At 43.0% G+C, this 25,994-nt stretch overlaps 1 protein-coding gene across 1 annotated transcript in view; it reads left to right on the forward strand.

Moving 5' to 3' along the window:
* fbn2b (fibrillin 2b) overlaps nucleotides 1-25,994 on the forward strand; it is a 91,216-nt gene that overhangs the window by 59,222 nt on the left and 6,000 nt on the right. The window contains exons 20-61 of the mRNA XM_084066542.1: nucleotides 214-336; nucleotides 1,323-1,460; nucleotides 1,592-1,642; nucleotides 2,001-2,126; nucleotides 2,492-2,719; nucleotides 3,207-3,332; nucleotides 3,539-3,667; nucleotides 4,055-4,180; nucleotides 4,660-4,785; nucleotides 5,360-5,482; nucleotides 5,631-5,756; nucleotides 6,221-6,346; nucleotides 7,705-7,827; nucleotides 8,178-8,300; nucleotides 8,437-8,562; nucleotides 9,154-9,276; nucleotides 9,929-10,051; nucleotides 10,269-10,430; nucleotides 10,588-10,656; nucleotides 10,875-11,000; nucleotides 11,143-11,268; nucleotides 11,697-11,846; nucleotides 12,362-12,433; nucleotides 12,800-12,925; nucleotides 13,758-13,883; nucleotides 14,698-14,823; nucleotides 14,974-15,090; nucleotides 15,636-15,764; nucleotides 15,949-16,068; nucleotides 16,508-16,633; nucleotides 16,866-17,018; nucleotides 17,341-17,406; nucleotides 17,565-17,690; nucleotides 18,119-18,238; nucleotides 18,338-18,460; nucleotides 18,722-18,853; nucleotides 19,336-19,461; nucleotides 19,707-19,913; nucleotides 20,397-20,522; nucleotides 21,211-21,333; nucleotides 24,659-24,775; nucleotides 25,300-25,428. Coding sequence (XP_083922668.1) covers nucleotides 214-336; nucleotides 1,323-1,460; nucleotides 1,592-1,642; nucleotides 2,001-2,126; nucleotides 2,492-2,719; nucleotides 3,207-3,332; nucleotides 3,539-3,667; nucleotides 4,055-4,180; nucleotides 4,660-4,785; nucleotides 5,360-5,482; nucleotides 5,631-5,756; nucleotides 6,221-6,346; nucleotides 7,705-7,827; nucleotides 8,178-8,300; nucleotides 8,437-8,562; nucleotides 9,154-9,276; nucleotides 9,929-10,051; nucleotides 10,269-10,430; nucleotides 10,588-10,656; nucleotides 10,875-11,000; nucleotides 11,143-11,268; nucleotides 11,697-11,846; nucleotides 12,362-12,433; nucleotides 12,800-12,925; nucleotides 13,758-13,883; nucleotides 14,698-14,823; nucleotides 14,974-15,090; nucleotides 15,636-15,764; nucleotides 15,949-16,068; nucleotides 16,508-16,633; nucleotides 16,866-17,018; nucleotides 17,341-17,406; nucleotides 17,565-17,690; nucleotides 18,119-18,238; nucleotides 18,338-18,460; nucleotides 18,722-18,853; nucleotides 19,336-19,461; nucleotides 19,707-19,913; nucleotides 20,397-20,522; nucleotides 21,211-21,333; nucleotides 24,659-24,775; nucleotides 25,300-25,428 — 5,289 coding nt within the window. The remainder of the gene's footprint in view (nucleotides 1-213; nucleotides 337-1,322; nucleotides 1,461-1,591; nucleotides 1,643-2,000; nucleotides 2,127-2,491; nucleotides 2,720-3,206; nucleotides 3,333-3,538; nucleotides 3,668-4,054; nucleotides 4,181-4,659; nucleotides 4,786-5,359; nucleotides 5,483-5,630; nucleotides 5,757-6,220; nucleotides 6,347-7,704; nucleotides 7,828-8,177; nucleotides 8,301-8,436; nucleotides 8,563-9,153; nucleotides 9,277-9,928; nucleotides 10,052-10,268; nucleotides 10,431-10,587; nucleotides 10,657-10,874; nucleotides 11,001-11,142; nucleotides 11,269-11,696; nucleotides 11,847-12,361; nucleotides 12,434-12,799; nucleotides 12,926-13,757; nucleotides 13,884-14,697; nucleotides 14,824-14,973; nucleotides 15,091-15,635; nucleotides 15,765-15,948; nucleotides 16,069-16,507; nucleotides 16,634-16,865; nucleotides 17,019-17,340; nucleotides 17,407-17,564; nucleotides 17,691-18,118; nucleotides 18,239-18,337; nucleotides 18,461-18,721; nucleotides 18,854-19,335; nucleotides 19,462-19,706; nucleotides 19,914-20,396; nucleotides 20,523-21,210; nucleotides 21,334-24,658; nucleotides 24,776-25,299; nucleotides 25,429-25,994) is intronic.

The raw sequence follows: 25,994 nt of genomic DNA on the forward strand, positions 1-25,994 counted from the left end.
TGTTTTACCAACTGTGAAGGTCACTGTTTGAGTTATCATTACTACCAGATGTGCTTTAGCGTATATCCAGTGAACATTTGGCTCAAGGACAAAGAAAGTTACTGTCGTTGAGTCTTTCTAATTGACAAATGACGGTGAGGATGACCCCATTTAATCCCCGACCCCTGTTTCTGTCTTCTCGGCCCTGAACTATGGTATGTGTTTACGTTACAGATGTCAATGAATGTCAAGAGTCAAGCCCCTGTGTCAACGGAGTGTGCCGTAACGTGGCCGGGTCCTTCAACTGCGAGTGTTCCCATGGTAGCAAGCTGGACTCCACCAACACCATCTGCGTGGGTAAGAGCTGACACCGGGCCGCCCTCCCAAATGCCTGACACGAATTACAACAGCACCGCGCGGTCCTGGAGAGTAGTTTTCCTGAGCAGGAGGTGGCCGCTGGAGGGAACACATGACAGACCAGTGCAGATGTCGTTTTAGTCTAATTCAAAGCTCATTCTAATCAAAGTTCATTCTTCAGTTTTGTAAATAAACCCCTGAGATTTAGAGGAGCCATCCAGGGACATTGGTGTCGTCAGATGTTAGGCACGCTGACGTGCAAGGATGATTTATTAGAGAGATACATGCATGCACAGTCTTGAATAACACAAGGATTGTTTTACTTTACACAGAAGATTCAAACCCAAAATTGAAAATGACATGCAGTATAAATTTGCTTAGGGATTCTTTTCTTCTTCTTCTTTTGTCTGCCGTGTTTTTGTCTGGAGGCTATAAAGAAAAGATCTTTTGTTGGAGGCTTGTCAGTTTTGGGGAACCATTCAGAGACAGCTAAATGCTAATATAGAATGCAGATGTTATTGTAACTGGAATGGAGTATGACTCATTGAATAAATACTTATACATACAGTAATGTATGAGTTGGCTGCTGTCAGAGGCCAAGACATCCCTCTGGTTTTGTTCAATTCTGTTTTTATTTTAAAAGCTCATCACTCCGGAGGTGGGAGAAATGGAGAAAGTAAATTGCGGTCTTGTTCTCTGGGTGGGCCTGTGGTTTAGGAGAAATGGTGTCAGTGTTATGACTATACACTTACTCAGTCCATTTATTACCCAATAGCATGGGATTAAACCCAGTGATGCGTGGCCGTTACTCACACTAACTGCCACGACCTGATCATTATTGTGCCATGGAAGGTTTGTACTGTGGGTGCTGTGTTTTTATGTGGTAAAACGCTCTACCTTTCCCGCATCCTATACCTCTCCCTTTCTCCTCTACCTCTCCCTGCCTAATCTACCTCTCCTTGCCCCGCTCTGTTTGCCCTCTACAGACAGTATGAAGGGTACTTGTTGGCTCAACATCCAAGATGGCCGTTGTGAGGTCAATATCAATGGAGCCACACTGAAGTCTGAGTGTTGCTCCACACTGGGAGCCGCATGGGGCAGCCCCTGTGAACGCTGCGAGATTGGTCAGTACTTGCTCTCACAAAAATGCACAACATGCACACTACTTACTGTACACACTAAACACAGCAACCTCCATAAAGGCAGTACAGACACATTAATCAACATAGGTTTCTCTCTCTCTCTCTCTCCCCAGACACTGCCTGCTCTCGGGGATTCGCTCGTATGAAAGGTCTCATCTGTGAAGGTAAGTTGGCCCTGTAACATCAGAGCACACAAGCGGTGTAATCAGCTGTGACAGACCCATACATCCCTGTGGTGTACTATACACCCAATGCCAAAGCCCATTAATTCATATTTGTCTCTTTTGTCCTTTTAATATCCTTCAGCGTTCTCCATATAGACATTAACTGAGTGTGCAATCGTGTGTGTGTGTGTGTGTGTGTGTGTGTGTGTGTGTGTGTGTGTGTGTGTGTGTGTGTGTGTGTGTGTGTGTGTGTGTGTGTGTGTGTGTGTGTGTGTGTGTGTGTGTGTGTGTGTGTGTGTGTGTGTGTGTGTGTGTCACAGTGTCACCGTGTCACCTAACAATGTCCTCCTCCCTGTAGATATTAATGAGTGTGAGGTGTTCCCCGGAGTATGTACCAATGGCCGGTGTGTGAACACCCAGGGCTCCTTCCGCTGTGAGTGTGCTGAGGGCCTCACCTTGGACGGGAGTGGACGCACCTGTGTAGGCAAGTAGAGGACACAACCTGAGCTCATAATAAATAAAACTTCAGAGTAATACGTTTAATCACAAAGGGTGAGAAATGTACATCTATTTGTCTTGGCAACAATGGTAAAGAGACAACTTTCATATCATCTCAGTACATTCATTTTCAGCGGCCATTATCTGCTATTATATACTGTACACCTATAAATCTATATAAGGAGTGTTGATTTAACTGTCAGAGATACAAATGGATAAATTAACACTAATATGTCTATGTAAAGAAACTCATTTTTAGACTAATTTTACCCTTTACATTTGGAATTGTTCATGTACTGTACCTACTTTCACACTGTCATACATCTTACCCTCTGACCTCTTCATCACTAGATGTGCGCAGTGAGCAGTGCTTCATGAAGTGGCATGAGGATGAATGTGGCGCACCTCTGCCAGGCCGGTACCGCGTGGACATGTGCTGCTGTTCCGTGGGCGCTGCGTGGGGTATCGACTGTGAGGAGTGTCCCAAAGCTGACACAGCAGAGTACAGGGCCATCTGTCCCAGAGGACCTGGCTTTGCCAACCGAGGGGATATACTGACCGGCCGACCCTTCTACAAAGGCAAGAGGCATTAGCATACTCATCCGACTGAGTATTCGTATTAAACACGTTAGATTAAATGTTAAAGCTCCAATCCATAACTTTCATGTCCTACGTGTGATTTTGAAACTTTCTACCACATTTCTACCACTCCACCAAGTAGGCATCCCCGCTTGGTTAGGGGCCATAATGCACTATGAGCTTCAATACTAGTTGTCAAACAGTAGCTGTCCCACTGGTTGAGAATTATATTGTCTTAACATACTATACAGATAGGTTAAGATAATATTTGAGTCATTAAAATAAGCTTACAATACTGTAAGTAGGCTTCAAACATATTAAATAATACTGATCTTACTCAAAAAGAGAATTGTGTTCATGTTGAATGTGTTTTCCCCAGATGCTAAGAGTGTAAAGTTTTCTAGGTTGTGTGTTTGTGCTGTGTGTCACTGTACTGTGTATAATATTTTGAGCTTATTGGTAACACTGTACGTTTTCTTTTTCTTAGATGTGAACGAGTGTAAGGTGTTCAACGGTCTGTGCAGTCACGGAACTTGCCGGAACACCATCGGCAGCTTCAAGTGCCGCTGCTATAACGGCTTCGCTCTCACAGCAGAGGAGAGGAACTGCACAGGTATAGATGTACAGAGGGGAAAAGACGGCACGAGTGACAGCATTTTTTAAAACAAAATGTATAAGAACTCCCACCACAGTTTGTGGTAATTTTCCAGTCCTTAGATTCCTTGCTTGAATGCTGAATTCAGTGTAAGTCCCCTATTTCCATATTTTGATATAACGATGTAATGATGCATTGTGTTTCCTGTCTTCTGTGTTTAACAGACATTGATGAGTGTCGCATCTCCCCGGACCTGTGTGGACACGGTACCTGTGTCAACACACCTGGAAGCTTTGAGTGCGAGTGCTTCGAGGGCTATGAGAGCGGTTTCATGATGATGAAGAACTGCATGGGTAAGTTGGCAGGACACACACTCATGCAGCTTCACACACACACACACACACACACACACACACACACACACACACACACACACACACACACACACACACACACACACACACACACACACACACACACACACAGGAACTCAAACGCTCTTACTGTACACTCTCACGCATGCACACGGTCACACACACATAAGCAGGATCTGTTATATCCATGTGCACAAAAATACAGAGCTGTCCAATCACAGTCCAATCACAGGTCCCCCTAAACGTTTCCATACTGTACCCCCCCTTCTTTCCTTTCCTGTCATTTCTACTTGTCCTCCATCTATTCTTCCTCTTTTGTCTTTGGGCCATTTTCTCCTCCATCCGTCTCTTCCTTTATCCTGGCAGACATCGATGAGTGTGAGAGGAACCCCCTGCTGTGTCGTGGAGGAACCTGCCTGAACACAGACGGGAGTTACGAGTGTGAATGTCCCCCTGGACATGCACTCAGCACCGATGGTTCTGTTTGTGAAGGTGGGTGTTATACATCACTAGTAAAAGTAAAATAAATCACACACACACACACACGCACACACGCACACGCGCACACGCACACACGCACACACACACAAAGGTGTAATACATCATTCTTAGCTCATATGGGCGGCATGTGGCTCAGGAGGTAGATCGAACGTCTGGGAATCGGAAGGTCCCCGGTTCGATCCCCCTCCAGGCTTAGTGCTGAAGTGTCCTTGAGTAAAAGTAAAAGAGTGAAATAAAATGAATTGATAGTGACCACTGCTCCTTATAGTTAGGATGGGCACATGCAGAGGACAAATTCCAGGTACTGCATGTGCAAATGTACTTGGCAAATACCTGAACAACAATTAAAGGGGACACAATTACAATTTTTGGGTTATCCGCTTTATCCAAACCAGCTATATAGTACATGACATGATATAATGTATTATACTTCCTGAATGGACCTTCTGATGGTTTGTGTGTTCTTTCAGATGTGAATGAGTGTCAGCTGAGTGACAACCTGTGTAAGAATGGCCACTGCGTCAACATGGTGGGAAACTACCAGTGCTCCTGTGACACGGGTTACCAGGCCACACCAGACCGGCAGGGCTGTGTTGGTGAGTGGAATACTGCATACTTTAAACCACTGTTTCCCAAACAGTTGATCAGTACCCGTTTGTGGGTCGCTGACCAATTTTTGTGGGTCGCGAGTAAATTCCCCTTTATTTTTGTTTCCTACATTTTGTTTTTAATTATTATTATTTAAAAAATAATAAATTAGAAATCCCATGAAAGACATGAAATCTTTTGGGTCTCAAGCTAAAAGGTTTGGGAACCAGTGCTCTAAATATTTCTTTGAGGGATGGGGGGGGGGCTGATTCACGCCTGGCCTCAGCTGGGTGTGACTGCACACCTGTTGTGCATCGATCTATTCAATAAATCAGCCACCCCCTATCCCACATACTTAATGTGCTACAGTAATGTATTAATCTATATACTTTCTTTTGCTCCTCAATTCTTGTATGCCATGTGACTATGAGTAAAGATGCCACATTTAAGCTAAATTTGAATAGTTTTTTTTTATTGTGCACTGATAATATCACTGTGGATATGTGACTTTTATGTGAACCATAAAAATTACAAATAAACCTTAGCCTAACCTAACCGTGTAATTGTAACCTCTCATTGCAGATATCGATGAATGTACCATTATGAACGGAGGTTGTGACACCCACTGTACCAACTCAGACGGCAGTTATGAGTGCAGCTGTAGCGAAGGCTATGCTCTCATGCCTGACCTCAGGACCTGTGCAGGTAATGAAACACAGAGAATATTTATGTTCATGAACAGCATATTCACATAATTTATCCCCAAAAATATATCTGACATAAATATATAGCCAAGAATAAAAAGTGGCAGCATGTAGTGCAATCAGTTCTATCCCTGCCGTCTACTTATCAGATATCGACGAGTGCGAGGAGAGCCCAGACATCTGTGATGGAGGCCAGTGCACCAACATTCCCGGAGAATACCGCTGTCTCTGTTATGATGGCTTCATGGCTTCCATGGACATGAGGACCTGTATTGGTGAGAGAACATACATGCTTTATTACCCAGGAGTCACACAGAGCTAGATGTCTTTGTTGATCGCATTTTTTTACTTTTCATTTGTTTCTCTGTCATATTGTCGCTGTCGGGCAGAAACCTTGTATCTCCATATAAATCTTTTGTATATGAATGCCCAACTTCGTCATACTACAGTGTCACAGAAAAGTAGCAAAAATAGACTATCTACAAGTCTGTCTGTGGGTTTTATAAATATTGAACCAATGAAAAGTATTAACAGTATTGTAACTAAATAATAACTACATTGGACCCATTGGAACACAGGTTCTTTTCTTCCATTTCCTGAAATGGACATACAAGGTTTTCACCCGACAGCGATGATATATAATAACTTGAGCAATGACTTGCTCCGTCAGAATTGTTCCCTGTTAGTCCATTCTCCAAGGCCAAGAACAATCACATAATGTCTGTGTCTGTCCCATCAGATGTGAATGAGTGTGACTTGAACCCAAACATCTGTCTCCACGGTGACTGCGAGAACACCAAGGGCTCCTTCATCTGCCACTGTCAGCTGGGATACTTTGTCAAGAAGGGCTCCACGGGCTGTACAGGTACAATGCGCACACACACGCTTGCAAGCACACACACACACACACACACACACACACACACACACACACACACACACACACACACACACACACACACACACACACACACACACACACACACACACACACACACACACACACACACACACACACACACACACACACACACACACACCTGAAACACCAAGGGCAGATTTGTGATTGAGAGGTCTGGGCCATAGTGTGCCCATATGTCTGCCAACTTCTGAGGGAGAGGGTTCATCCATGCATACGGTACAGGTTCTGATGATTGTTTATTTATGGAAAACTCTTAAACAGAGAAAAACTGAAGTACATGAAGTAACGTATGTACGCCACTGTTATGAATGGCTTACTGCTCCGTTGGTGATTTGAAACAAAAGAATGTTCACAATTCTCTTATTTCATTATAGCTATATTATGTTAAGGATCATTAAACCTCTTGACTCTTAACAAACCTTTAAGAGCATCGCGGTACATTTAGATTCAATATTCAACATTGTTATTGTTACATCTTATATGCAAGCACACAAGAGTAACATTCTTTGGTTCCACACCATTGCAGCAGCAATAATTACAATAACAAGAAATAGTAAAGAATAGTAAGAAAAATTACAAAGTATGTAAATTAATCATAGCACACATTGAGGTGCTTGAAGCTGATGTTTCCTTTTTCTAAATATTATCCATATGTACAGTATGTGCGCACTGTGCTGTATGTGTGTACTGTATACATATCTGTTTACATGTATGTCAGTATGCACATTTATGCACATTTTGTGTGTGCAGTCTTGATATGCATGTGCCAGTGTGCTTGGTATGATGTGTTCAAATATTGAGGTATAGTTAGGTAAGTGGTGGGGAGGGGGATATGTACAATTGTGTGTGACTGTGTACACGCAGGCTGCCTCTACATACTCTAGTCTACAGTCTACACACACAATAATTAATTTAAAAGTCAAGTTTTATCTGTTTTATTTTCCTCATGCTACTTTTATATCAACATCTCACTTAAAGGGATAGTGACCAGCGGACCGGTAGGCAGCGGTTCTAGTAGGAGACACAAAGGAGACTATTTGTGTCTCCTACCGGAACCGCTGCCGGTCATCAAATTATTGGCTTAGGAATGCCACAAAAACAAAAAGATATCCATGAATTCAAGCCTCCATGGGGTGACTAATCGACAGAAAAAAAGTCATTTTAGGGGTGAACTTTCTCTTTAAGGGCTTTACAGACTGAGACTTTACCATCATTACCATTGTTCGCTAAAGGTTCTGATGCATTGCATTCATGCAACATTTCCAATTATTCATCTAGTGATTGTCTGATTCCCTCCTCAGATATTGATGAATGTGAGATTGGGGCTCATAACTGTGACATGCACGCTGCCTGTGTCAACATTCCCGGAAGCTTTAAGTGTCGCTGCAGAGATGGCTGGGTGGGAGATGGCATCAAGTGTGTGGGTAAGTACACTACATCTCCACAACGTTACAGCTGTCATTGCTGTAACTGTAACTGAGGTCCATACTGTATAATACTGCGATGAGTTCTATACCCCTACACAGTAAAATCCTCAGTGTTAATTCAACTCTGAAGAGTGTGTAGAAACGGGACCAAAGGGACCCAACACATGTGAAGTGAAGTCATTTTTATGACATTATCTGTCTCTGTCTCTGTTTCTCTCTCTGTCTCGGTCTGTCTCTCTGTCTCTTTGTCTCTCTGTCTCTCTGTCTCTCTGTCTCTCTGTCTCTCTGTCTCTCTGTCTCTCTGTCTCTCTGTCTCTCTGTCTCTCTGTCTCTCTTCCCCTCCGTAGACCAGGATGAATGCTCTGCAGAGGACCACAACTGCAACCCCAATGCAGACTGTGTCAACACACCTGGATCCTATCGCTGTACCTGTAAAGAGGGCTTCAATGGAGACGGTTTCTCCTGCTCAGGTATGAGACACGTGTACTCGCAAACAGTGTTGAAACACTGATTAATACTACAGGTTTCATGTTCACAATTTTACAGCTTCATTCATAGATCTCTTATCAAATGCACTGAATGAACTCGCTGTACATTGCATTTCAGATATGGATGAGTGTGCGGACAATGTGAATCTGTGTGAGAATGGCCATTGTCTGAATGCTCCGGGGGGCTACCGCTGTGAGTGTGAGATGGGCTTCACTCCTACAGAAGACAGCAAGGCCTGCCAAGGTACAGTAAACACAAGAAGTCATATTGGCACTTAGAAAAAGACCACCAGACACCATCTTGGTTCTGGATCATTGTCTGATGCAATCTGTATTCTCCAGATACCTATAATTTTTCCAGAATAAAATATAAGCTACGGGATGCATTGTATTGACAGTCTTAAATTGTATAGTGCCCACACAGGTAGTGTACTGTACTGTATACTGTATGTAATTGGCAAACGTATACCATTTCACAATAATGCCTAATTTATTCTCAGAAAATCTGCAGCTCACAACACATCACATCCATGTTGTGAGCTTTTAGATCTGCTATTTTTGGCGTGGGACAGTATCGTACGACTTAGTATACATCTGCCGTAATCTTGCAGAACAAAATCCTGAAATTTCGATGACGTGTCACATTGTGAGCTTTTAAATCTGCAATTTTCGGTCTGCAACTATGTATAATTCAGACTTACGGTTCCATACACAGTTAAATATTGCTTTGTAGAATCTACCTTTGTGCCCACCATTGCTTATTCTTTGCTCTTTCCTCTCATTTCCATCAAAGTGGTGTAACTAATGTTCTCGCTAACTGTCTCCTTTACTGTAGACATTGACGAGTGTAACTTCCAAAACATCTGCGTGTTTGGAACGTGCCAGAACCTTCCAGGAATGTTCCGCTGTGTGTGTGATGACGGTTACGAACTGGACCGAAGTGGAGGAAACTGTACTGGTTAGTATATCACTTCTAAAACTGTACATCAATTGGAGTAGTTTGAGTAGAGAAATATACTAGAATAAAAAGGGTTATACAGTAACTTACTATCATATTTATAGAAAACATTCATACTTTGAACAGTGCTAAAATGTTTCAGAGTTAGTAGCGTAGCTTTCAACTAGTTAATAATAAATGTTGAATAGCAGAGAAATAAACAAAGCAACAGAAGCAACAGAAGCTCTGACTGGATTAGGTGAGCTATGTAGTTGTTTAACTGTCATTGTAGTAATTCAGAAGGAAATATTTCCCAACATGAACCAGCTTGTTATTGTGTTTAGGTAAGTCATTTAGTGCCACTGTGCCAGTTATGATGTATTTACATAGCAAAATGTCAACCATTACATTTATACATAAGTACCTGGTAATCATTATGTATCTACATTAGCCTTTAGTTTAACCTCTCTACATATCACCTTCAAGTGTGCACAGTGCACACTCAGCATTCATGTGGGATAAACAAGATCATTCATGTACAGTACTGTAAATAATGGATGTTATAGCTTATATTATGTCACATTTGTTCCTTTCTCTGCAACCCTAGAATATGAACTCATTAAGTCTAGTTAATGTGCGTTGTTAAATTGCCGTGTGTCATTATGTGTTGCAGACATCAACGAGTGTGCAGACCCAGTGAACTGCATTAACGGGCTGTGTATGAACACCCCAGGGAGCTATGTGTGCCAGTGCCCGGGTGACTTTGAGCTCAACCCCACTAGAGTGGGCTGTGTGGGTGAGTAGATCCGAAAACTCGGTGTCATAAATCTAAGGCAAGGGTGAAATGAGGCAAACCCTTTGGAAAATAGGTTTCAGTCACAAAGAAATATGAGAAGCATAAAATGCCGTTCATTTTTATTAAACACTCCCTTGCCCAGTCCTGCCTGGTGAAAGGAGAAAGCTTGTGTATTGATGCTGTTCAGTATGTAACTCCTTTTCTCTCTCCTTCTCAGATACCCGTGTTGGCAACTGTTTCCTTGATACACTGGCACGTGGAGATGGAGGAATCTCCTGCAGTGCAGAGATCGGAGTGGGTGTGACCAGAGCTTCCTGTTGCTGCTCCCTGGGTGGAGCCTGGGGAAACCCCTGTGAACTGTGCCCCGCCCCCAACTCCAGTATGTACTGTGCCATAGTTAATTGATTGGTTGATTGAATGACTGAGGTATTCCGCCATATAGTTTTACTTTGATGAAACATGACAGTTTCTTCTCCACACTGAAATTCGTGTTTAAAGTCACATTCACTGACTAGCCATTTCTGTGTTGTTTGCAGCGGAGTACAAGACGTTGTGCCCTGGAGGAGAGGGATTCAGGCCCAACCCTATAACTGTTATCCTGGAAGGTAAACTATCCATCCTCACTGTCGGTTAATTGATTGCACAATGGCAATTTGCGGTCAGCCTGCATGCCCGCAAAATGGTAGCACATTAGTTTCACTCTCCACGGCAGTATATTAGAAACACAATCTTTGTATATATCTATCTACAGTATGCTTCTACTAGCTATCAAATCAATACTTACTGCTGACATTATCTGAGCAATGCTGTCTATGTGCCCCAGATATCGATGAGTGCCAGGAGCTGCCAGGCCTGTGCCAGGGCGGTGACTGTGTTAACACCTTTGGCAGCTTCCAATGCGAGTGTCCATCAGGCTACTACCTCAATGAAGAAACGCGTATCTGCGAGGGTAAGAACTGAAGAGGGGGATATACAAGCGTTTATTTCATGGAATCGTTAAAATTCTTTGTGTGTGTTGGCTGTGTGCCAAACTAGCCATCACCCTTTTGGTCATCTTTCATCATGCCACATATTTCAATTTTCCTGTGTAGATATTGATGAGTGCACGACCCACATTGGAATCTGTGGCCCTGGTACCTGCTATAACACACTGGGCAACTACACCTGCGTCTGTCCCCCTGAATACATGCAGGGCAATGGAGGAAACAACTGCATGGGTAAGTGACCTTTCTAAGGCCTCAGTATTGCTCTGAACAAGGCAATACATACATAAACACATACATACATACATATTGTCTCTGTCGGGTGGAAACCTCATATGTCCAAAACTCTTTCTTTTCAGGATTCAAATAAAAAAATAGCAAAAGTAGCAGATCTACAAGCTCGAAACACGGCGCTTTGCGCCGTTTTTCGAGCTTGTAGATCTGCTACTTTCGATGCTTTTGTGTGGCGCTGTAGTATGATCAAGTAGGGCGTTAATTTACGAAAAAACGCAAAGAGGTTTCTGGTGACAAAGATGATATACTGTATTTATTCATACATACATACTGTACATACATAAATGCATAAATACATAAATGAATAAAATCTGCTCATCACCTGTTTGTTGGGTTTTGATTCTCTCTCGTGTCCCTTTGTGTGACAGACATGAGGAAGAGCGTGTGTTACCGTAACTTCAATGACACGTGTGAGAACGAGCTGTCATTCAACATGACCAAGAAGATGTGCTGCTGTGCCTACAATGTGGGCAAAGCCTGGAATAAACCTTGTGAGAACTGCCCCACGCCTGCTACCTGTGAGTAATACACACACACACACACGCACACACACAGTCACACACACACACACACACACACACACACACACACACACACACACACACTGGCTAACACAGTCACACAACCAACGGTTATTGAGGGAGGGTGCTCCTCGTGTTCCCGAACTAAATGTAGTTTAATTATGATTCAATTCTATTGAAATTATTACAGTACAAAAATGTATGAGTGACTGATCGAACAATATGTTTCACTATCACCTCTATGTATATGTACAATTACGATAATTAGTCCATTTAGAACAAAACATAGCAAACATCTTTCATATCAGGGTCCCTAGGACTGAATCAGTTGCAGTGGGGATCCATTGTCAAATGAAAGTGGAATTGGGGGGCTGTGACATGAAAAGGTTTGAAAACCCCTGACAACACTAAAAAAGAGTGGGGATTTATAGCAGAGTGATAGTACCAACACAGTAATAAAGTAATTTAATGTTTTCATTCCATGTTTTGACTCTCCTCTCTGCCCACCGTAGCTGACTACCAGGAGCTATGTGGTAACCAGGCTCCTGGCTTCATCATTGACATACACACTGGCAAACCTATAGGTAAGATCATCAAAGTTTACAATCAGATCCTACAAGCATTTGGCATGATATGTATGTCCAGGCTTATTTGGCTTATTACAACTTGTGTTTATGTTTTCATGTAAGAAAAATAAAATCCGCACTCCAAATAACTAGTTGTGAGTAATGTTTTGAGGTACCAGGCTATAAAGCTAAATTGCCGATCTAGAAGCTTACGTAGATGTAGTTCGGCTATTTTTGACATTTATTTATTTTAAAATCTTGAATATTTTCGCCTATATAATGTCATGCCCATAGTGAGAGTAGTAGTGAGAGAGTGAGAGAGAAAAAAAAAGTTGAAAGAGAACTATGCTCAGAACTGCACTCTTCATATGTGTGACCCTGCAGATATTGACGAGTGCAGAGAGATCCCAGGTATTTGTGCCAACGGAGTGTGCATCAATCAGATTGGAAGTTTCCGCTGTGAGTGTCCAATGGGTTTCAGCTACAACAACATTCTGCTCATCTGCGAGGGTAAGACACTCAATATGTATAATATACATATTACTACTGTATCTTCGAGCTGCTCTCATGGACATCTCTCTCGAATCCCTTCCTTTCTCTCACTCTCGCTGTATGTCTCTCTAGCATGGCAGAAAGCCATCATTTTATCGAGTTCTGTAATTTTCCATATTTTTGTACACTCACCGTTAAGAACAGTGCAAATAACTTCACTTCATCCATTTCTGGGTGAACTTATTTGCATTTAAACTATTTAAACTATTAAACCATCTCCGGACCCTGCTTCAAACATTATATGGACATACTTTTCTCATACACTTCAACTTTAGTGCAATTTGCACACGCATGCACACACACATACATTCATTCACACACACACCCGCGCACACACACACACACACACACACACACACACACACACACACCCACACCCACACCCACACCCACACACACACACACACACACACACACACACACACACACACACACACACACACACACACACACACACACACACACACACACACACACATGCAGACATTCACTCACTGGAAAGACAGTTTTACAATCACTCCGCTCAGGGGAGTTAATGCTCTCCTTTCCCACATGAGTTATCCTCTTGTAAAGACAAGTATATTGTCTGTGTACGGGAGCCTGCAGTCGCCTTCCAGGGCCTTCAATCACACAGTAGCAGTCAGTGACCGGTTCTACTGAGCAGGAGCCAAAATGGCGCCAGTCTGTTTGCTCCCCTGCTGCCCACTACAGTATATTAGCTACCCCAGCCTGCTCTGATGAGACAGTTATAGAGTCTGTGATTGATATCTCCATTTTCCCTCCTACTCAGATATTGACGAGTGCAACAGTGGCGACAACCTCTGCCAGCGCAACGCCAACTGTATCAACATTCCAGGCAGCTATCGCTGTGAATGCTCGCCTGGCTTCAAACTGTCCCCCAGCGGTGCCTGCATGGGTAAGTCTGGTGTATATGACAGGACTATTATCCGAGATGTGTCACTTCCAAAACATAAGGAGGTGGACATATTTATTGTTTTGGTGCTGTAAGGGGAACTTTCAATTTACCCTTGTGGAGGTAAAATTGATGACGACTTTGTGGTTGAGGAAGGGGACTTGAACAGAGCAAAGTGTTACTTTATACTGGTTTCCTGTTTTTATGCTAGACTTTCCCTTCAACTGAATGAACTTAATATTAGTTTATGGGTGATTGTAAATGCACAGTAAAATCCTGAGTGCTCATTTATGTGTCCATTTACGCTTTCAGAGTTACATTAACAGAATTGTCAGGATTTTATTGTGCAGAAATTATTTTTACTGCTAGGTATGTTTGAACATACAAGGAATTTGTCTCAGTGAGTTTGATGCATTACACTAAATAACAGCAATATGGAAACATACAATTATTTACAACTATTTACTCAAATGATAAAGAAATACTACTATAGACTGTAGATCCTAGATAGTACTGTACTGTAGGTACTGTATTTGTTGTACTATAGGTGTAAGTAGATAATAAATATGAATTATTGCACATTACATATGCACGTTGTATAGTGTACACATAGGGTAGTAGCATACATTCCACAATGTGCTTGAATGAATAAATAATTTAATTATTGCACTTTGCACTAATTACTCATCAAATGTACTCACACAGAGGCTAGCCCTATGTACAGAACTACATTCACATAGCAGCTTATAGTTAACTTATATAATTATTAGTTTTGTTCTTGCTATTGTTCTGATATTGTTCCCTTTTTCCCTCATAGACCGTAATGAGTGCCAGGAGATTCCTAACGTCTGTAGCCATGGAGAATGTATCGACACCCAGGGCAGCTACCGCTGTCTCTGTCACAATGGCTTCAAGGCCACTGCTGATCAGACCATGTGCATGGGTGAGTCTAAAACAATGCACGCGCGCGCACACACACATTTGAAATATTTATTTATGTCCACATAAGCAGAAGTACAAGGTGTTTTTTTCATTATCTCTCCATCATATTTAATTCTAACCACTACAATATTATTCTGTGTGTATATTCTAGACATTGACGAGTGTGACAGACAGCCCTGTGGTAACGGCACCTGTAAGAACACCGTGGGATCTTACAATTGTCTGTGCTTCCCTGGTTTTGAACTCACACACAACAATGACTGCATGGGTATGTATCTCTGACTTTTAGCTGTATTATAAGGGAAAAGGTGTATTTTCCCGTCCCCAGGGGAGGGGAAATTGCTTTAACTTTTTCACCCAGAAGACGGCTGCTCAGATGGCTCTGATTAGCCCACGGAGGGAGCTTAAGGACCGGGTTTAAGTGTCTTGCTCAGGGACAGTTCGGACACGTAGACTGGACGAGCCGAGCCGAGGATCGAATCGCAGACCTTCCGATTCTCAGCCGGCCACTCTACCCACTGTACCATGATAATAATATATATATTGCCATAATAACATACAATATAGGACTTTATATAGGAAATAGGATTCTACTTGCATGGATGAGCAGTTAATCAAGGTCTCTCAATTAGGGACATAGATGAATCATTAGTAGGCACAGGTGTTAGACCAATTCATAACTGACTGTTCTGTTGTCATCACAGCAATGCTTTTTAACCAACATTTTGATGAATTATGAAAATCTCATTGTTGTATATTTTGACTATGTTTGAGACTCCTGACTCCCTGGTTGTGCTGATTCCCTCTATCCAGACATAGATGAGTGCAGTGCTCTGCAGGGCCAGGTGTGCAGGAACGGACAGTGCATCAATGCACTGGGCTCCTTCCAGTGTTTCTGCCACGACGGCTATGAGAACACTCCCGATGGAAAGAACTGTGTCGGTAAGTCAGCCATCACTCATGCATACATCATGCATTATTATTGGCGTGATCGGGTGCTCATTGGTGGACTTTTGTAGATACAGTATGCATTTGTTTGTCATTATCATGATCTTGCTGTCCATTGTTCTCTATTGTCACTCTTTGTCTTTCTTTGGCTAACTCTCACATTCTCCCATGTTCTCAGATATTAATGAGTGTGTGAGTCTGCCCGGTACCTGCTCTCCTGGAACCTGTCAGAACCTGGATGGTTCCTTCCGCTGCATCTGCCCACCTGGATACGAGGTGCAGAATGACCAATGTATAGGTAGGCAGGACCCCCCCCCCCCCCCACACACACACACACACACACACACACACACACACACACACACACACACACACACACACACACACACACACACACACACACACACACACACACACACACACACACACACACACATGGTTTCTTATTAGGAAAGTGAGAAAGTTGAACAGAACAATGATTGACCCCCCTCACAAGCAAAAACACACTACAGAGAATGAGTTCATGTCATCCATACAGACTCATGAACCTGTTCAAACAGCTCCTGATACACCCCTACACATTAGCACCAGGGTGTCTCAGACATGACTAACCTTGCCATCTGGTCACACGCACGCACACACACAAACACACACACACACGCACACACACTTCACATACTGTATGTAAATTACAGTTCACTCCTTGGTGCTGACCTCCACCCTCCCTCCCTGTACAGATATCAACGAGTGTGAAGTGGAGACTAACATCTGCCTGCTTGGCACGTGTACCAACACCCCTGGCAGCTTCGAGTGCATCTGCCCACCCGGTTGGGTGCTCTCTGACAGCAGACGTCGGTGCTACGGTAAGAGCAACCGGTGCAAACCATTAAGTTTGTGTACAGTTAACAGTCGGCAGCAGAAATAGTGTTTCTGAGCCGCTGCATGCAATGTGTCTTCCAGAACTCCATGAGATATTTAATATGACTTTCTTGTAACATACACCAATGATGAATATTTAAAATATTGCCTTTTTGTCTTAAATTCCAAACGGAACGAAAATAATATCCTCATTTTACCCTATCTGTGCCCTTGCAGACACCAGAACGAGCTTCTGCTTTACTAAGTTTGAGGCTGGGAAGTGCTCTGTTCCCAAAGCCTTCAACACCACTAAAGCAGCTTGCTGCTGTAGCAAGATGGGCACCGAGGGCTGGGGACTCCCCTGTGAGCTGTGTCCACGAGACACTGAGGGTGAGTGTTTCACAGTCACACACACACATACAATTTAGTCATTTAGTATACGCTCTTATCCACAGGGCATTATTTTCACGGTTGGCGTAAGTGCCACAAACATTTTTCAAACAAGGTAAGTGGTCAAAGAATTGCAGTGCTACCTGTGTAACGCACCTAGCATAAAAAATATGCTAGATATGTTGTCTACAAATAAACAACATACAGGTGTAGACAAGTGACAATGGCCAACTAGCACAGCCAAACTTTCTAGACTAGACAGAATTTCTTGTTAGTGAGTCTTGGTCTAACTTGTGGCTTTGTGTGTGGTTTCTCCATCTAGCTGCCTTTATCACTTTGTGTCCCTATGGCCATGGAGCCCTGCCTGGAACAGGTGATGCCCGTGAAGGTAAGAGAACCAACAGGAACTTCCTCCATCCCATCATCTTGCCAGTTCAGTGAAACTGATATTTTCAACAGATCCAGTGGATGGGTAAATGTTGCAGATAATGTTGATCTCTGGATAGAGTTAGTCACTCACAGCTCTTACCTTCTCTGTGTCTGTAGATATGAATGAATGTCTGGACAACCCAGGCGTCTGCCAGAACGGAATCTGTATCAACACGGATGGCTCATTCCGCTGCGAGTGTCCTTTTGGATACAATCTGGACTACACTGGAGTCAACTGTGTTGGTATGCTTGGCTTCTCCTGAATACCTTGTTTTTACTTTTTCTCCATAGTAGGGATGAAATGAATGTTTTCAGTAATTGATATTAGTTTAAAAAAAATAGATTTTGTGATTTCTCATGTAAAGGTTTTTTAAAATGTTCTATTTACAACTTTCTTCAATATTATAAAATATGATTTTGACAGTTTACATATTAAGCAATTATAAGTCTTTTTGGGTTCAAATAGTGTGTGATTTACCATTATTTTGTACTTTATTTTACCATTATTCTATGGTCTAAATTAAGTACATGGAATAATTGAATAATCACAAAAATAATCGTGAGATTAATTGATCAGGAAAATAATCTCTTTACAGGCTACCAACAGCCTCAGAGAGATGGCAAGAACCCCAAAATCATAGTTTAATTTCCTTCTGACTGTCTCTCCCTAGATACTGATGAGTGCTCCATAGGGAACCCATGTGGAAATGGAACCTGCAGCAATGTAGTGGGAGGCTTTGAGTGTTCCTGTCATGAGGGCTTCGAACCCGGGTCCATGATGACATGCGAAGGTCAGTCTTACGCAGACACAATTAATTTTATGCACCACTAAGCGATATGTCAAATCTAACCTGTGTCCTCTCCCTCCCTTACTCCCTCTCTCTCTGTAGACATCAATGAGTGCTCCCAGAACCCCCTGCTGTGTGCGTTCCGTTGTGTCAACACCTTTGGCTCTTATGAGTGCATGTGTCCCTCGGGTTATGTGCTGCGAGACGATCATCGTATGTGCAGAGGTGAGCGGATGCCAGATGGTCTCTCCACAGGAATAACATTTAGCTTAATGTCACTCTCTGCTTATGGGTCTCTCTCTCTTTATTAGGCTGTTCTCTTTTTCTCTCTTTCCCTCACCTCTCTCTCTCGCGCTCTCTCTCTCTCTCTCTCTCTCACTCTGCTGTCTCCACAGGAATTTGTCTCGTTATTGTCATTGAGATGACATTAACTAAAGTTTAGTTAATTGCTGCTATTTATGCACCTCTCTCTCTATCTCTATTCAGACCAGGATGAGTGTTCAGAGGGGCTGGATGACTGTGAATCCAAGGGTATGACCTGTAAGAACCTGATTGGTACCTTCATGTGCATCTGTCCTCCTGGCATGCAGCGCCGGCCTGACGGAGAGGGATGTATGGGTGAGTGAAACCATTCCAAGCAGACCAAGAGGTTCCCCATAGCTGAGACACTCATACTGTATGTGGGGGGGGGGGGGGGGGTGTTGATTCGACCAAAATATACCAGTTATATATTTGGGATGTTTCCATAGTGGAATGGCTAGAGAGCTGACCATATAATTGCAACGTCTCCAGTTCGAGACCAGGTTATCGAATGCCCTCCCTCTGCCCTAGCTGTCCTGTTGTTGTTCTGTTATGTACAATAATAAAACATGGGTAGCCCCACCACCAAAATTCGCAGGTTAAAATAGCAGTATAGCATTAACATTATACATTATAGCATTAGCGAAATTATAATTATGTTTAAAAGGAAAATCTGGTATTGGGCCTTTAAAAAAAGGTTGAACAAAACAGTACCCTCACGGGTCATACAATATATTCTGTTGTTCTGTCCTCTGACTTTGTCATTCATTCCCCTGTCCCTCCTTCCCTTCCTTTGGCAGACCTGAATGAGTGCCGTGCCAAACCAGGCATCTGTAAGAACGGCCGCTGTGTCAACACAGTGGGCAGCTACCGCTGTGAATGTAATGATGGCTTCGAATCCAGCTCTACTGGAACTGAGTGTATAGGTACGGTACGCACGCAGTGCACTCAAACACACACACACACATAACAGTACACAGAAGCACATGCATGAAACAACATGGTGTTAAAGTGATAACAAATTACATACATGCTGCACTGCAGATTCTCCCTTGACATTTACAGTATGTTAATTGATTATTCTCTCTTTCTCTTCCACCCTCAATCCTTACCACCTTCTTCTACTCTCATATGAACACTCCTCCTCTTTCCTCACCTCACCCCTTTCCAGACAACCGTCAGGGCTTCTGTTACATTGAGGTCCTGCAGACCATGTGCCAGCAGTCCTCTACCAACAGAAACAGCGTCACCAAGTCGGAGTGCTGCTGTAACACAGGCCGTGGCTGGGGGCCGCAGTGTGAGCTCTGCCCACTGCCTGGCACTGTACAGTACAAGAGGATGTGCCCGCTAGGACCTGGGTACACCACCGACGGCAGAGGTGAGAATCACAGTAGGATGTATGTTATAGTATAGATGTACACAATTACAGTACATGCAAATTGTGTTTGTACTTGTGAATTTGAAGGTTATGTTACAGTATAATAGGATAGTATCACTATGGGAGGTCTAGTAAGGGTGATAAAATGTAGTAATAATAATAGACTGTAATGTACGTAATGATGTACTGTAACAAGCAACATCTAGATTGGAAGTCCCATGGTGCTCTTATGTCAGCCAGAGATAAATTACATTTTGTTTGCATGGTTCAGAGCAGAAATGGACACTATAACCCAGAGTTTATACACTTCATTAATTGAATATGCTATCATGGTCGTAAGGGCAGAGTTAAGTGGAGAAAGAGCTCTTTTTTATCATGCTGACTCACTGTTGTAAAAGGGGCTTAATTAGTCTAAAAGCTCTTTGGTGAATTATATTTTTGGCATCATGAGAGTCTGACCGTTCTGAATCTTTGTTCTTGCAGATATCAACGAGTGCCAGGTGATGCCAGACCTTTGCAAGAACGGTCAATGTATCAACACTATTGGGTCCTTCCGCTGTCATTGTAATGTGGGATACAAAACTGACTACACTGGAACCTCCTGTGTTGGTATGTTATTTCACTTCTGTTAACTACTTAAACCCTATATACTTCATTGACCGGAGCACCCAAGGCCTCTATGCTAGGTCTGCGCCTTTTTCCCCCAACACCAAATCTGTTCACTGAAAATAGGCTTGTGGGCAAATTTCATCATCTAATTTCATCATCATCACATACTTCCATATTATGGCGTTTGCCTGTTTTCTGTTCCATCGCATTCTCTGCATATTGGTTATGCGGCACAAACGTTAAGCGAAGCTTGGCCAATCAGTTAAGCCAACGGGTCAGGTTGGCCAATCAGGCTAAGCTGCATAATGTAACATTACGCTCCACCAATCCGTCAAGCCGACGGTTTGGGTTGGCCAATCAGTGAAGCTGATGCATACAATGTCTGAACCCACAGAGAATGTTTGCGTTCTGTATCTGTTTGCGACAGATATTCATGTTTTTTGGTTCTCGGAAACCGTTGGTCCGTCCGAATTTCCATTCGGCACTGCACACTTTGTGGTCATATGAGACACACCCAAATTTGAGACCGTTCAGTCCGACATTTTCCAAGTTACGCCTGGGACAGTGTGACACACACACACACACAGATTTCAGGAATTATAGTATATAGATAAATAATAGTATAGATGAATCATGAAACATACCTCACTGTATCACTCATATTTTTTTTTCTTTCTGTGTATTCCAGACATGGATGAGTGTGCTCAGTCTCCCAAGCCCTGTAATTTCCTGTGTAAGAACACAGAGGGCAGCTACCTCTGCTCCTGCCCCAGAGGCTACACCCTACAGCCTGATGGAAAGACCTGCAAAGGTATGTGGATCAGCTTGGGCCAGGGTCTATACCTCACAGTAAAATTCTCAGTGTTAATCTAACTCTTGAGTGTACAAATGTAACCCAGTGGACCCGTTAGAGTTACAAGGATAACTTGTAATGTGTTTTATGTATATAGAGATATGTAGAGATATTCTCTGGTCTTGGTTTTGTGAAATCCCTATACTGTATTTGGTTATTAGGTTTCGAGAGCCTATCAGGCTTCGAACCCTATTACATCTGTAAGAGTTCATTATTCTTCCGCCGGTTTTGCCAGTTCTGGCCTAACCGCCTGGTCACTTCTTATGAAATTCGGCAATATGGTAGAGGGCTATGCCAAACGGCGAAAACCCGAAACTCACAACCATTGGCCAAAGGGTGGCGCTGTAGCACTCAATTGAAAATGCCAACTTTGAACAGGTACAGCTCATGCCCTGTTCGACCTACAGCCATGAAACTTCGATACACACATGCGTCTCCTCATGCCTAACAACTTTCACTGTTTGACTTTTGACCTCTGACCTTTAGATCTCCCACCATTTCGAATTCTATGAAAAGCAGTAAAAAGCAGTAAAAAGCCTACTCCTCCTGGGATTTATGAGCAATCTGTACGAAACTGTATACACATGAACTTTGGACCAATGCCGACAGACGTAACCAAGCGGATTTTCCATAAGTGAAAACGTTAAGCTTTTATAAGCCAATGAAAATTGCAGCTTTTTTTAAATTATTCATCTGCCCCTAACACATACATGCAGACTCACATTTGTTTGACACTTTGCAATATTGTAGAGGGTCCTTCCAAGTATCACTGAAACCAATCTTACTCCAATTGGTCAAAGGGGGGCGCTATAGCAATTTTTTGAAAATGCAAACTTTAAACAGGCAAAAGTCATGCCTCGTTTGGCCGACAGCCGTTAAACCTGCTTACACATGTGCCTTGACTCATGAGGAACACATGTATCACTTTGACCAGTAAGCTCTGCCCTTAGATTGTCTGCAATTTTGAGCAGTTTGAAAAACATTTAAATCCAGGATTTCTGAGCAATTTGCATGAAACTGTGTCAAATACATGTTTGAGGCCCTTTTTCACAGGTTCAGGTGTGTTGGTTCAATAGCTTGATCGCTTAATCATCTGCCTTGAAACCATAGGGTAGCCGGTTCGAATCCCACCTCAGGTAGACTTAATTATAATTGCATTGCACACAACATGACTATATCAATGAATACATGTGCAATTGTTAAAGATGACGAGAAATGCATACTTGAAAGTAGTTATTTTTAATGTATGACGTACTTCATTCGCGCTTTTGTTTCGTTTTGTTGGATTCTCCCTTTTCACTGTCTAAGGCTGTGTATTGGATAGCTCCACCAGTATAGTGTGAGTCTCATGTGCCGAAGGTCCCTGGTTCGAATCCCACTTATTACAGTTCACATTTAAATTGCATTGTACAAAACATGACCCTGTTAATTCAGACAAGTGCAATGTTTAGACAATAACACGAAATGCTTTTGAGAGTAGTTTTTTTTTATGTATGACATACTTTCTTGTGAAAATAGCCGATCTACAATCTCACACCTTTTTAGATAGCAACGCGTTGTGAGCTTGTAGATCGACTATTTTCCACTAGTTTCCATTCCGAAATATATTGAGCAGTTTGAAAAACATTTAAACCAAGGATTTCTGAGCAATTTGCGTGAAAGTGTGTCATGTGTGTGAACTCCCTTTTCACTAGTACAGGTCTGTTGGCCCAATGGCTTAATCATCTGCCTTGAAACCACAGGGTTCCTGGTTCGAATCCCACGTCATGTAGAATTCATTATAATTGCATTGCACACAACATGACTGTATCAATGAATGCATGTGCAATTGTTAACCAGTAAACTCCGCCCTTAGATTGTCTGCAATTTTGAGCAGTTTGAAAAACATTTAAATCCAGTATTTCTGAGCAATTTGCGTGAAAGTGTGTCATGTGTGTGAACTCCCTTTTCATCAGTTCGGGTCTGTTGGCCCAATGGCTTAATCATCTGCCTTGATACCAGAGCGTCGCCGGTTCAAATCTCACCTCATGCAGACCTCAACTCAATTGCATTACACACAACATGACTGTATCAATGAATAAACATGCAATTGTTAAATGAAACGCTTATTGAGAGTAGTTGTTTTCAATGTATGATGTACTTCATTCCCTCTTTTGTTTTGTTTTGTTTTGTTGGATTCTCCCTTCTCACTGACCAAGGCTGTGGATTGAATAGCTTGATCAATACAGTGTTAGTCTCATGTGCCAAAGGTCCACGGCTCAAACCCCACTTGTCACAGTTTACATTTAAATTGCATTATGCAAAACATGACCCTGTTAATTCAGACATGTGCACTTTGCTCTCTCTCTCTCTCTCTCTCTCTCTCTCTCTCTCTCTCTCTCTCTCTCTCTCTCTCTCTCTCTCTCTCTCTCACTCTGTCACAGTCTGTCTGTCTGCCTGTCTGCCACTCTGTCACTGTCTGTCTGTCTGTCTGCCAGTCTGCCACTCTGTCACTGTCTGTCTGTCTGTCTGTCTGTCTGTCTGCCAGTCTGCCACTCTGTCACTCTGTCACTCTGTCACAGTCTGTCTGTCTGCCTGTCTGCCACTCTGTCACTGTCTGTCTGTCTGCCAGTCTGCCACTCTGTCACTGTCTGTCTGTCTGTCTGCCAGTCTGCCACTCTGTCACAGTCTGTCTGTCTGTCTGCCAGTCTGCCACTCTGTCACTGTCTGTCTGTCTGCCAGTCTGCCACAGTCTGTCTGTCTGCCAGTCTGCCAGTCTGCCACTCTGTCACTGTCTGTCTGTCTGCCAGTCTGCCACTCTGCCACTCTGTCACAGTCTGTCTGTTTGTCTGTCTGCCACTCTGTCACAGTCTGCCAGTCTGCCAGTCTGTCACAGTCTGCCAGTCTGCCACTCTGTCACTGTCTGTCTGTCTGTCTGCCAGTCTGCCACAGTCTGTCTGTCTGCCAGTCTGCCAGTCTGCCACAGTCTGTCACAGTCTGCCAGTCTGCCAGTCTGCCACTCTGTCACAGTCTGCCAGTCTGCCACTCTGTCAAAGTCTGCCAGTCTGCCAGTCTGCCACTCTGTCAAAGTCTGCCAGTCTGCCACTCTTGTCACAGTCTGCCAGTCTGCCATTATTCTCGAAACCGCTAATTGCTGCTTGCAGCTATATTATTGTAATTGTTATTTGTATCAACTGCTGTAGTTATTAAGCCTAGCTAATTGTATTCCTTACAGTGTATGTGGTTCTGGTTTTATGCCTGCGTGTGGTTATGATTTATCATGCTTCTAATGTCCTCTCCACAGACCTGGATGAGTGCTCCACCAAGCAACACAACTGCCAGTTCCTTTGTGTCAACACTATCGGAGGGTTCACCTGCAAGTGTCCCCCTGGCTTTGCCCAGCACCAGACTGCCTGTATCGGTGAGGAATAGAGCCGTATAGACATAGAAATAGAAACGTTTTGAACAGACCTTTCAATTTATTGCACTGCAGTGCTTCAAACATGAGAGAGGAAGTAAACAATCCATGGGGGTCTCAATGACATGTTTGTTTGATGCAGAATCGCTCTGCATCAATTCCGCTGCAACTGCTTGCTTAATGGTATCCAGCAATAAGCGGCATTTGGTCCCCCATTGACTAGTTGACTGTGAACACAGATGTAGGGTGCCTACAACCTACAACCTATCTGTAGACCTTTTCAGAGGACTTGTGTTTCTATAGAACAGCTTGGGCCTAAATATATGTCCTGTCTAAACTTAAGAACGTTAATACATTTGTAACTTGGCTTCCGACCAGATAAATGGATTAAAAATGCATGAGTAAAATAAAGTGAAGCCACGTCATAAATAATATTGTGACACAGTGTATCGTGTGACTTTCACAGTCACACAATTGAAATTTGATTGAAATCTTAAAACAACTATTTCCCTCCCCACCCCATATAGACAACAACGAATGCTCCGCCCAGAACAGTGTGTGTGGCTCCCGGGCGTCCTGCATCAACACCCCTGGAAGCTTCAACTGTGAATGTTCCAAAGGCTTCTCCCTGGACACCACAGGCGTGGAGTGTGAGGGTAAGCAGATCCAACCATGTCACACACATTTCTTTATTGATATCTGAAAGGACAGCTGTCATGTCAAGGTCAGAGAAGCAGGGCTCTGAGCTACAATTTCACCAGTTCCAATCCCCTGAGAGTCCCGACTGGCTGGGAAAGTCTGAAGCTGGAAATGTGCTTCTCCAAGGTGCCTTTGAGCCAGGCACATAACCCCCGTTAGCTCCAGCAAAGTTGACTAGTGGCAAAAATAAGTTGTGATTGTACTGCAAAGGTGTGAATACAGTATGTGTGTGAATTTGAAGAACAGTAGGACTAGGCATGCTCAGCAGAACCCTTCTACTACAAATGTAATTTAGGTTGTGAATGGGATTATGGTTAAAGGGATAGTTCACCCCCAAGACATTTTTTTTATCGATTAGTCACCCCATGGAGACTTGAATTCATGGATATTTTTTGTTTTTGAGCATTCTTAAGCCAATAATTTGATGACCAGCGGACCAGTAGGCAGCGGTTCCAGTAGGAGACACGGCAAAGGAGATTCTTTGTGTCTCCTACCGGAACCGCTGCCGGTCATCAAATTATTG

Source organism: Gymnoscopelus microlampas (assembly GCF_963454915.1).
Source record: "Gymnoscopelus microlampas genome assembly, chromosome: 9".
NCBI lineage: Eukaryota > Metazoa > Chordata > Actinopteri > Myctophiformes > Myctophidae > Gymnoscopelus > Gymnoscopelus microlampas.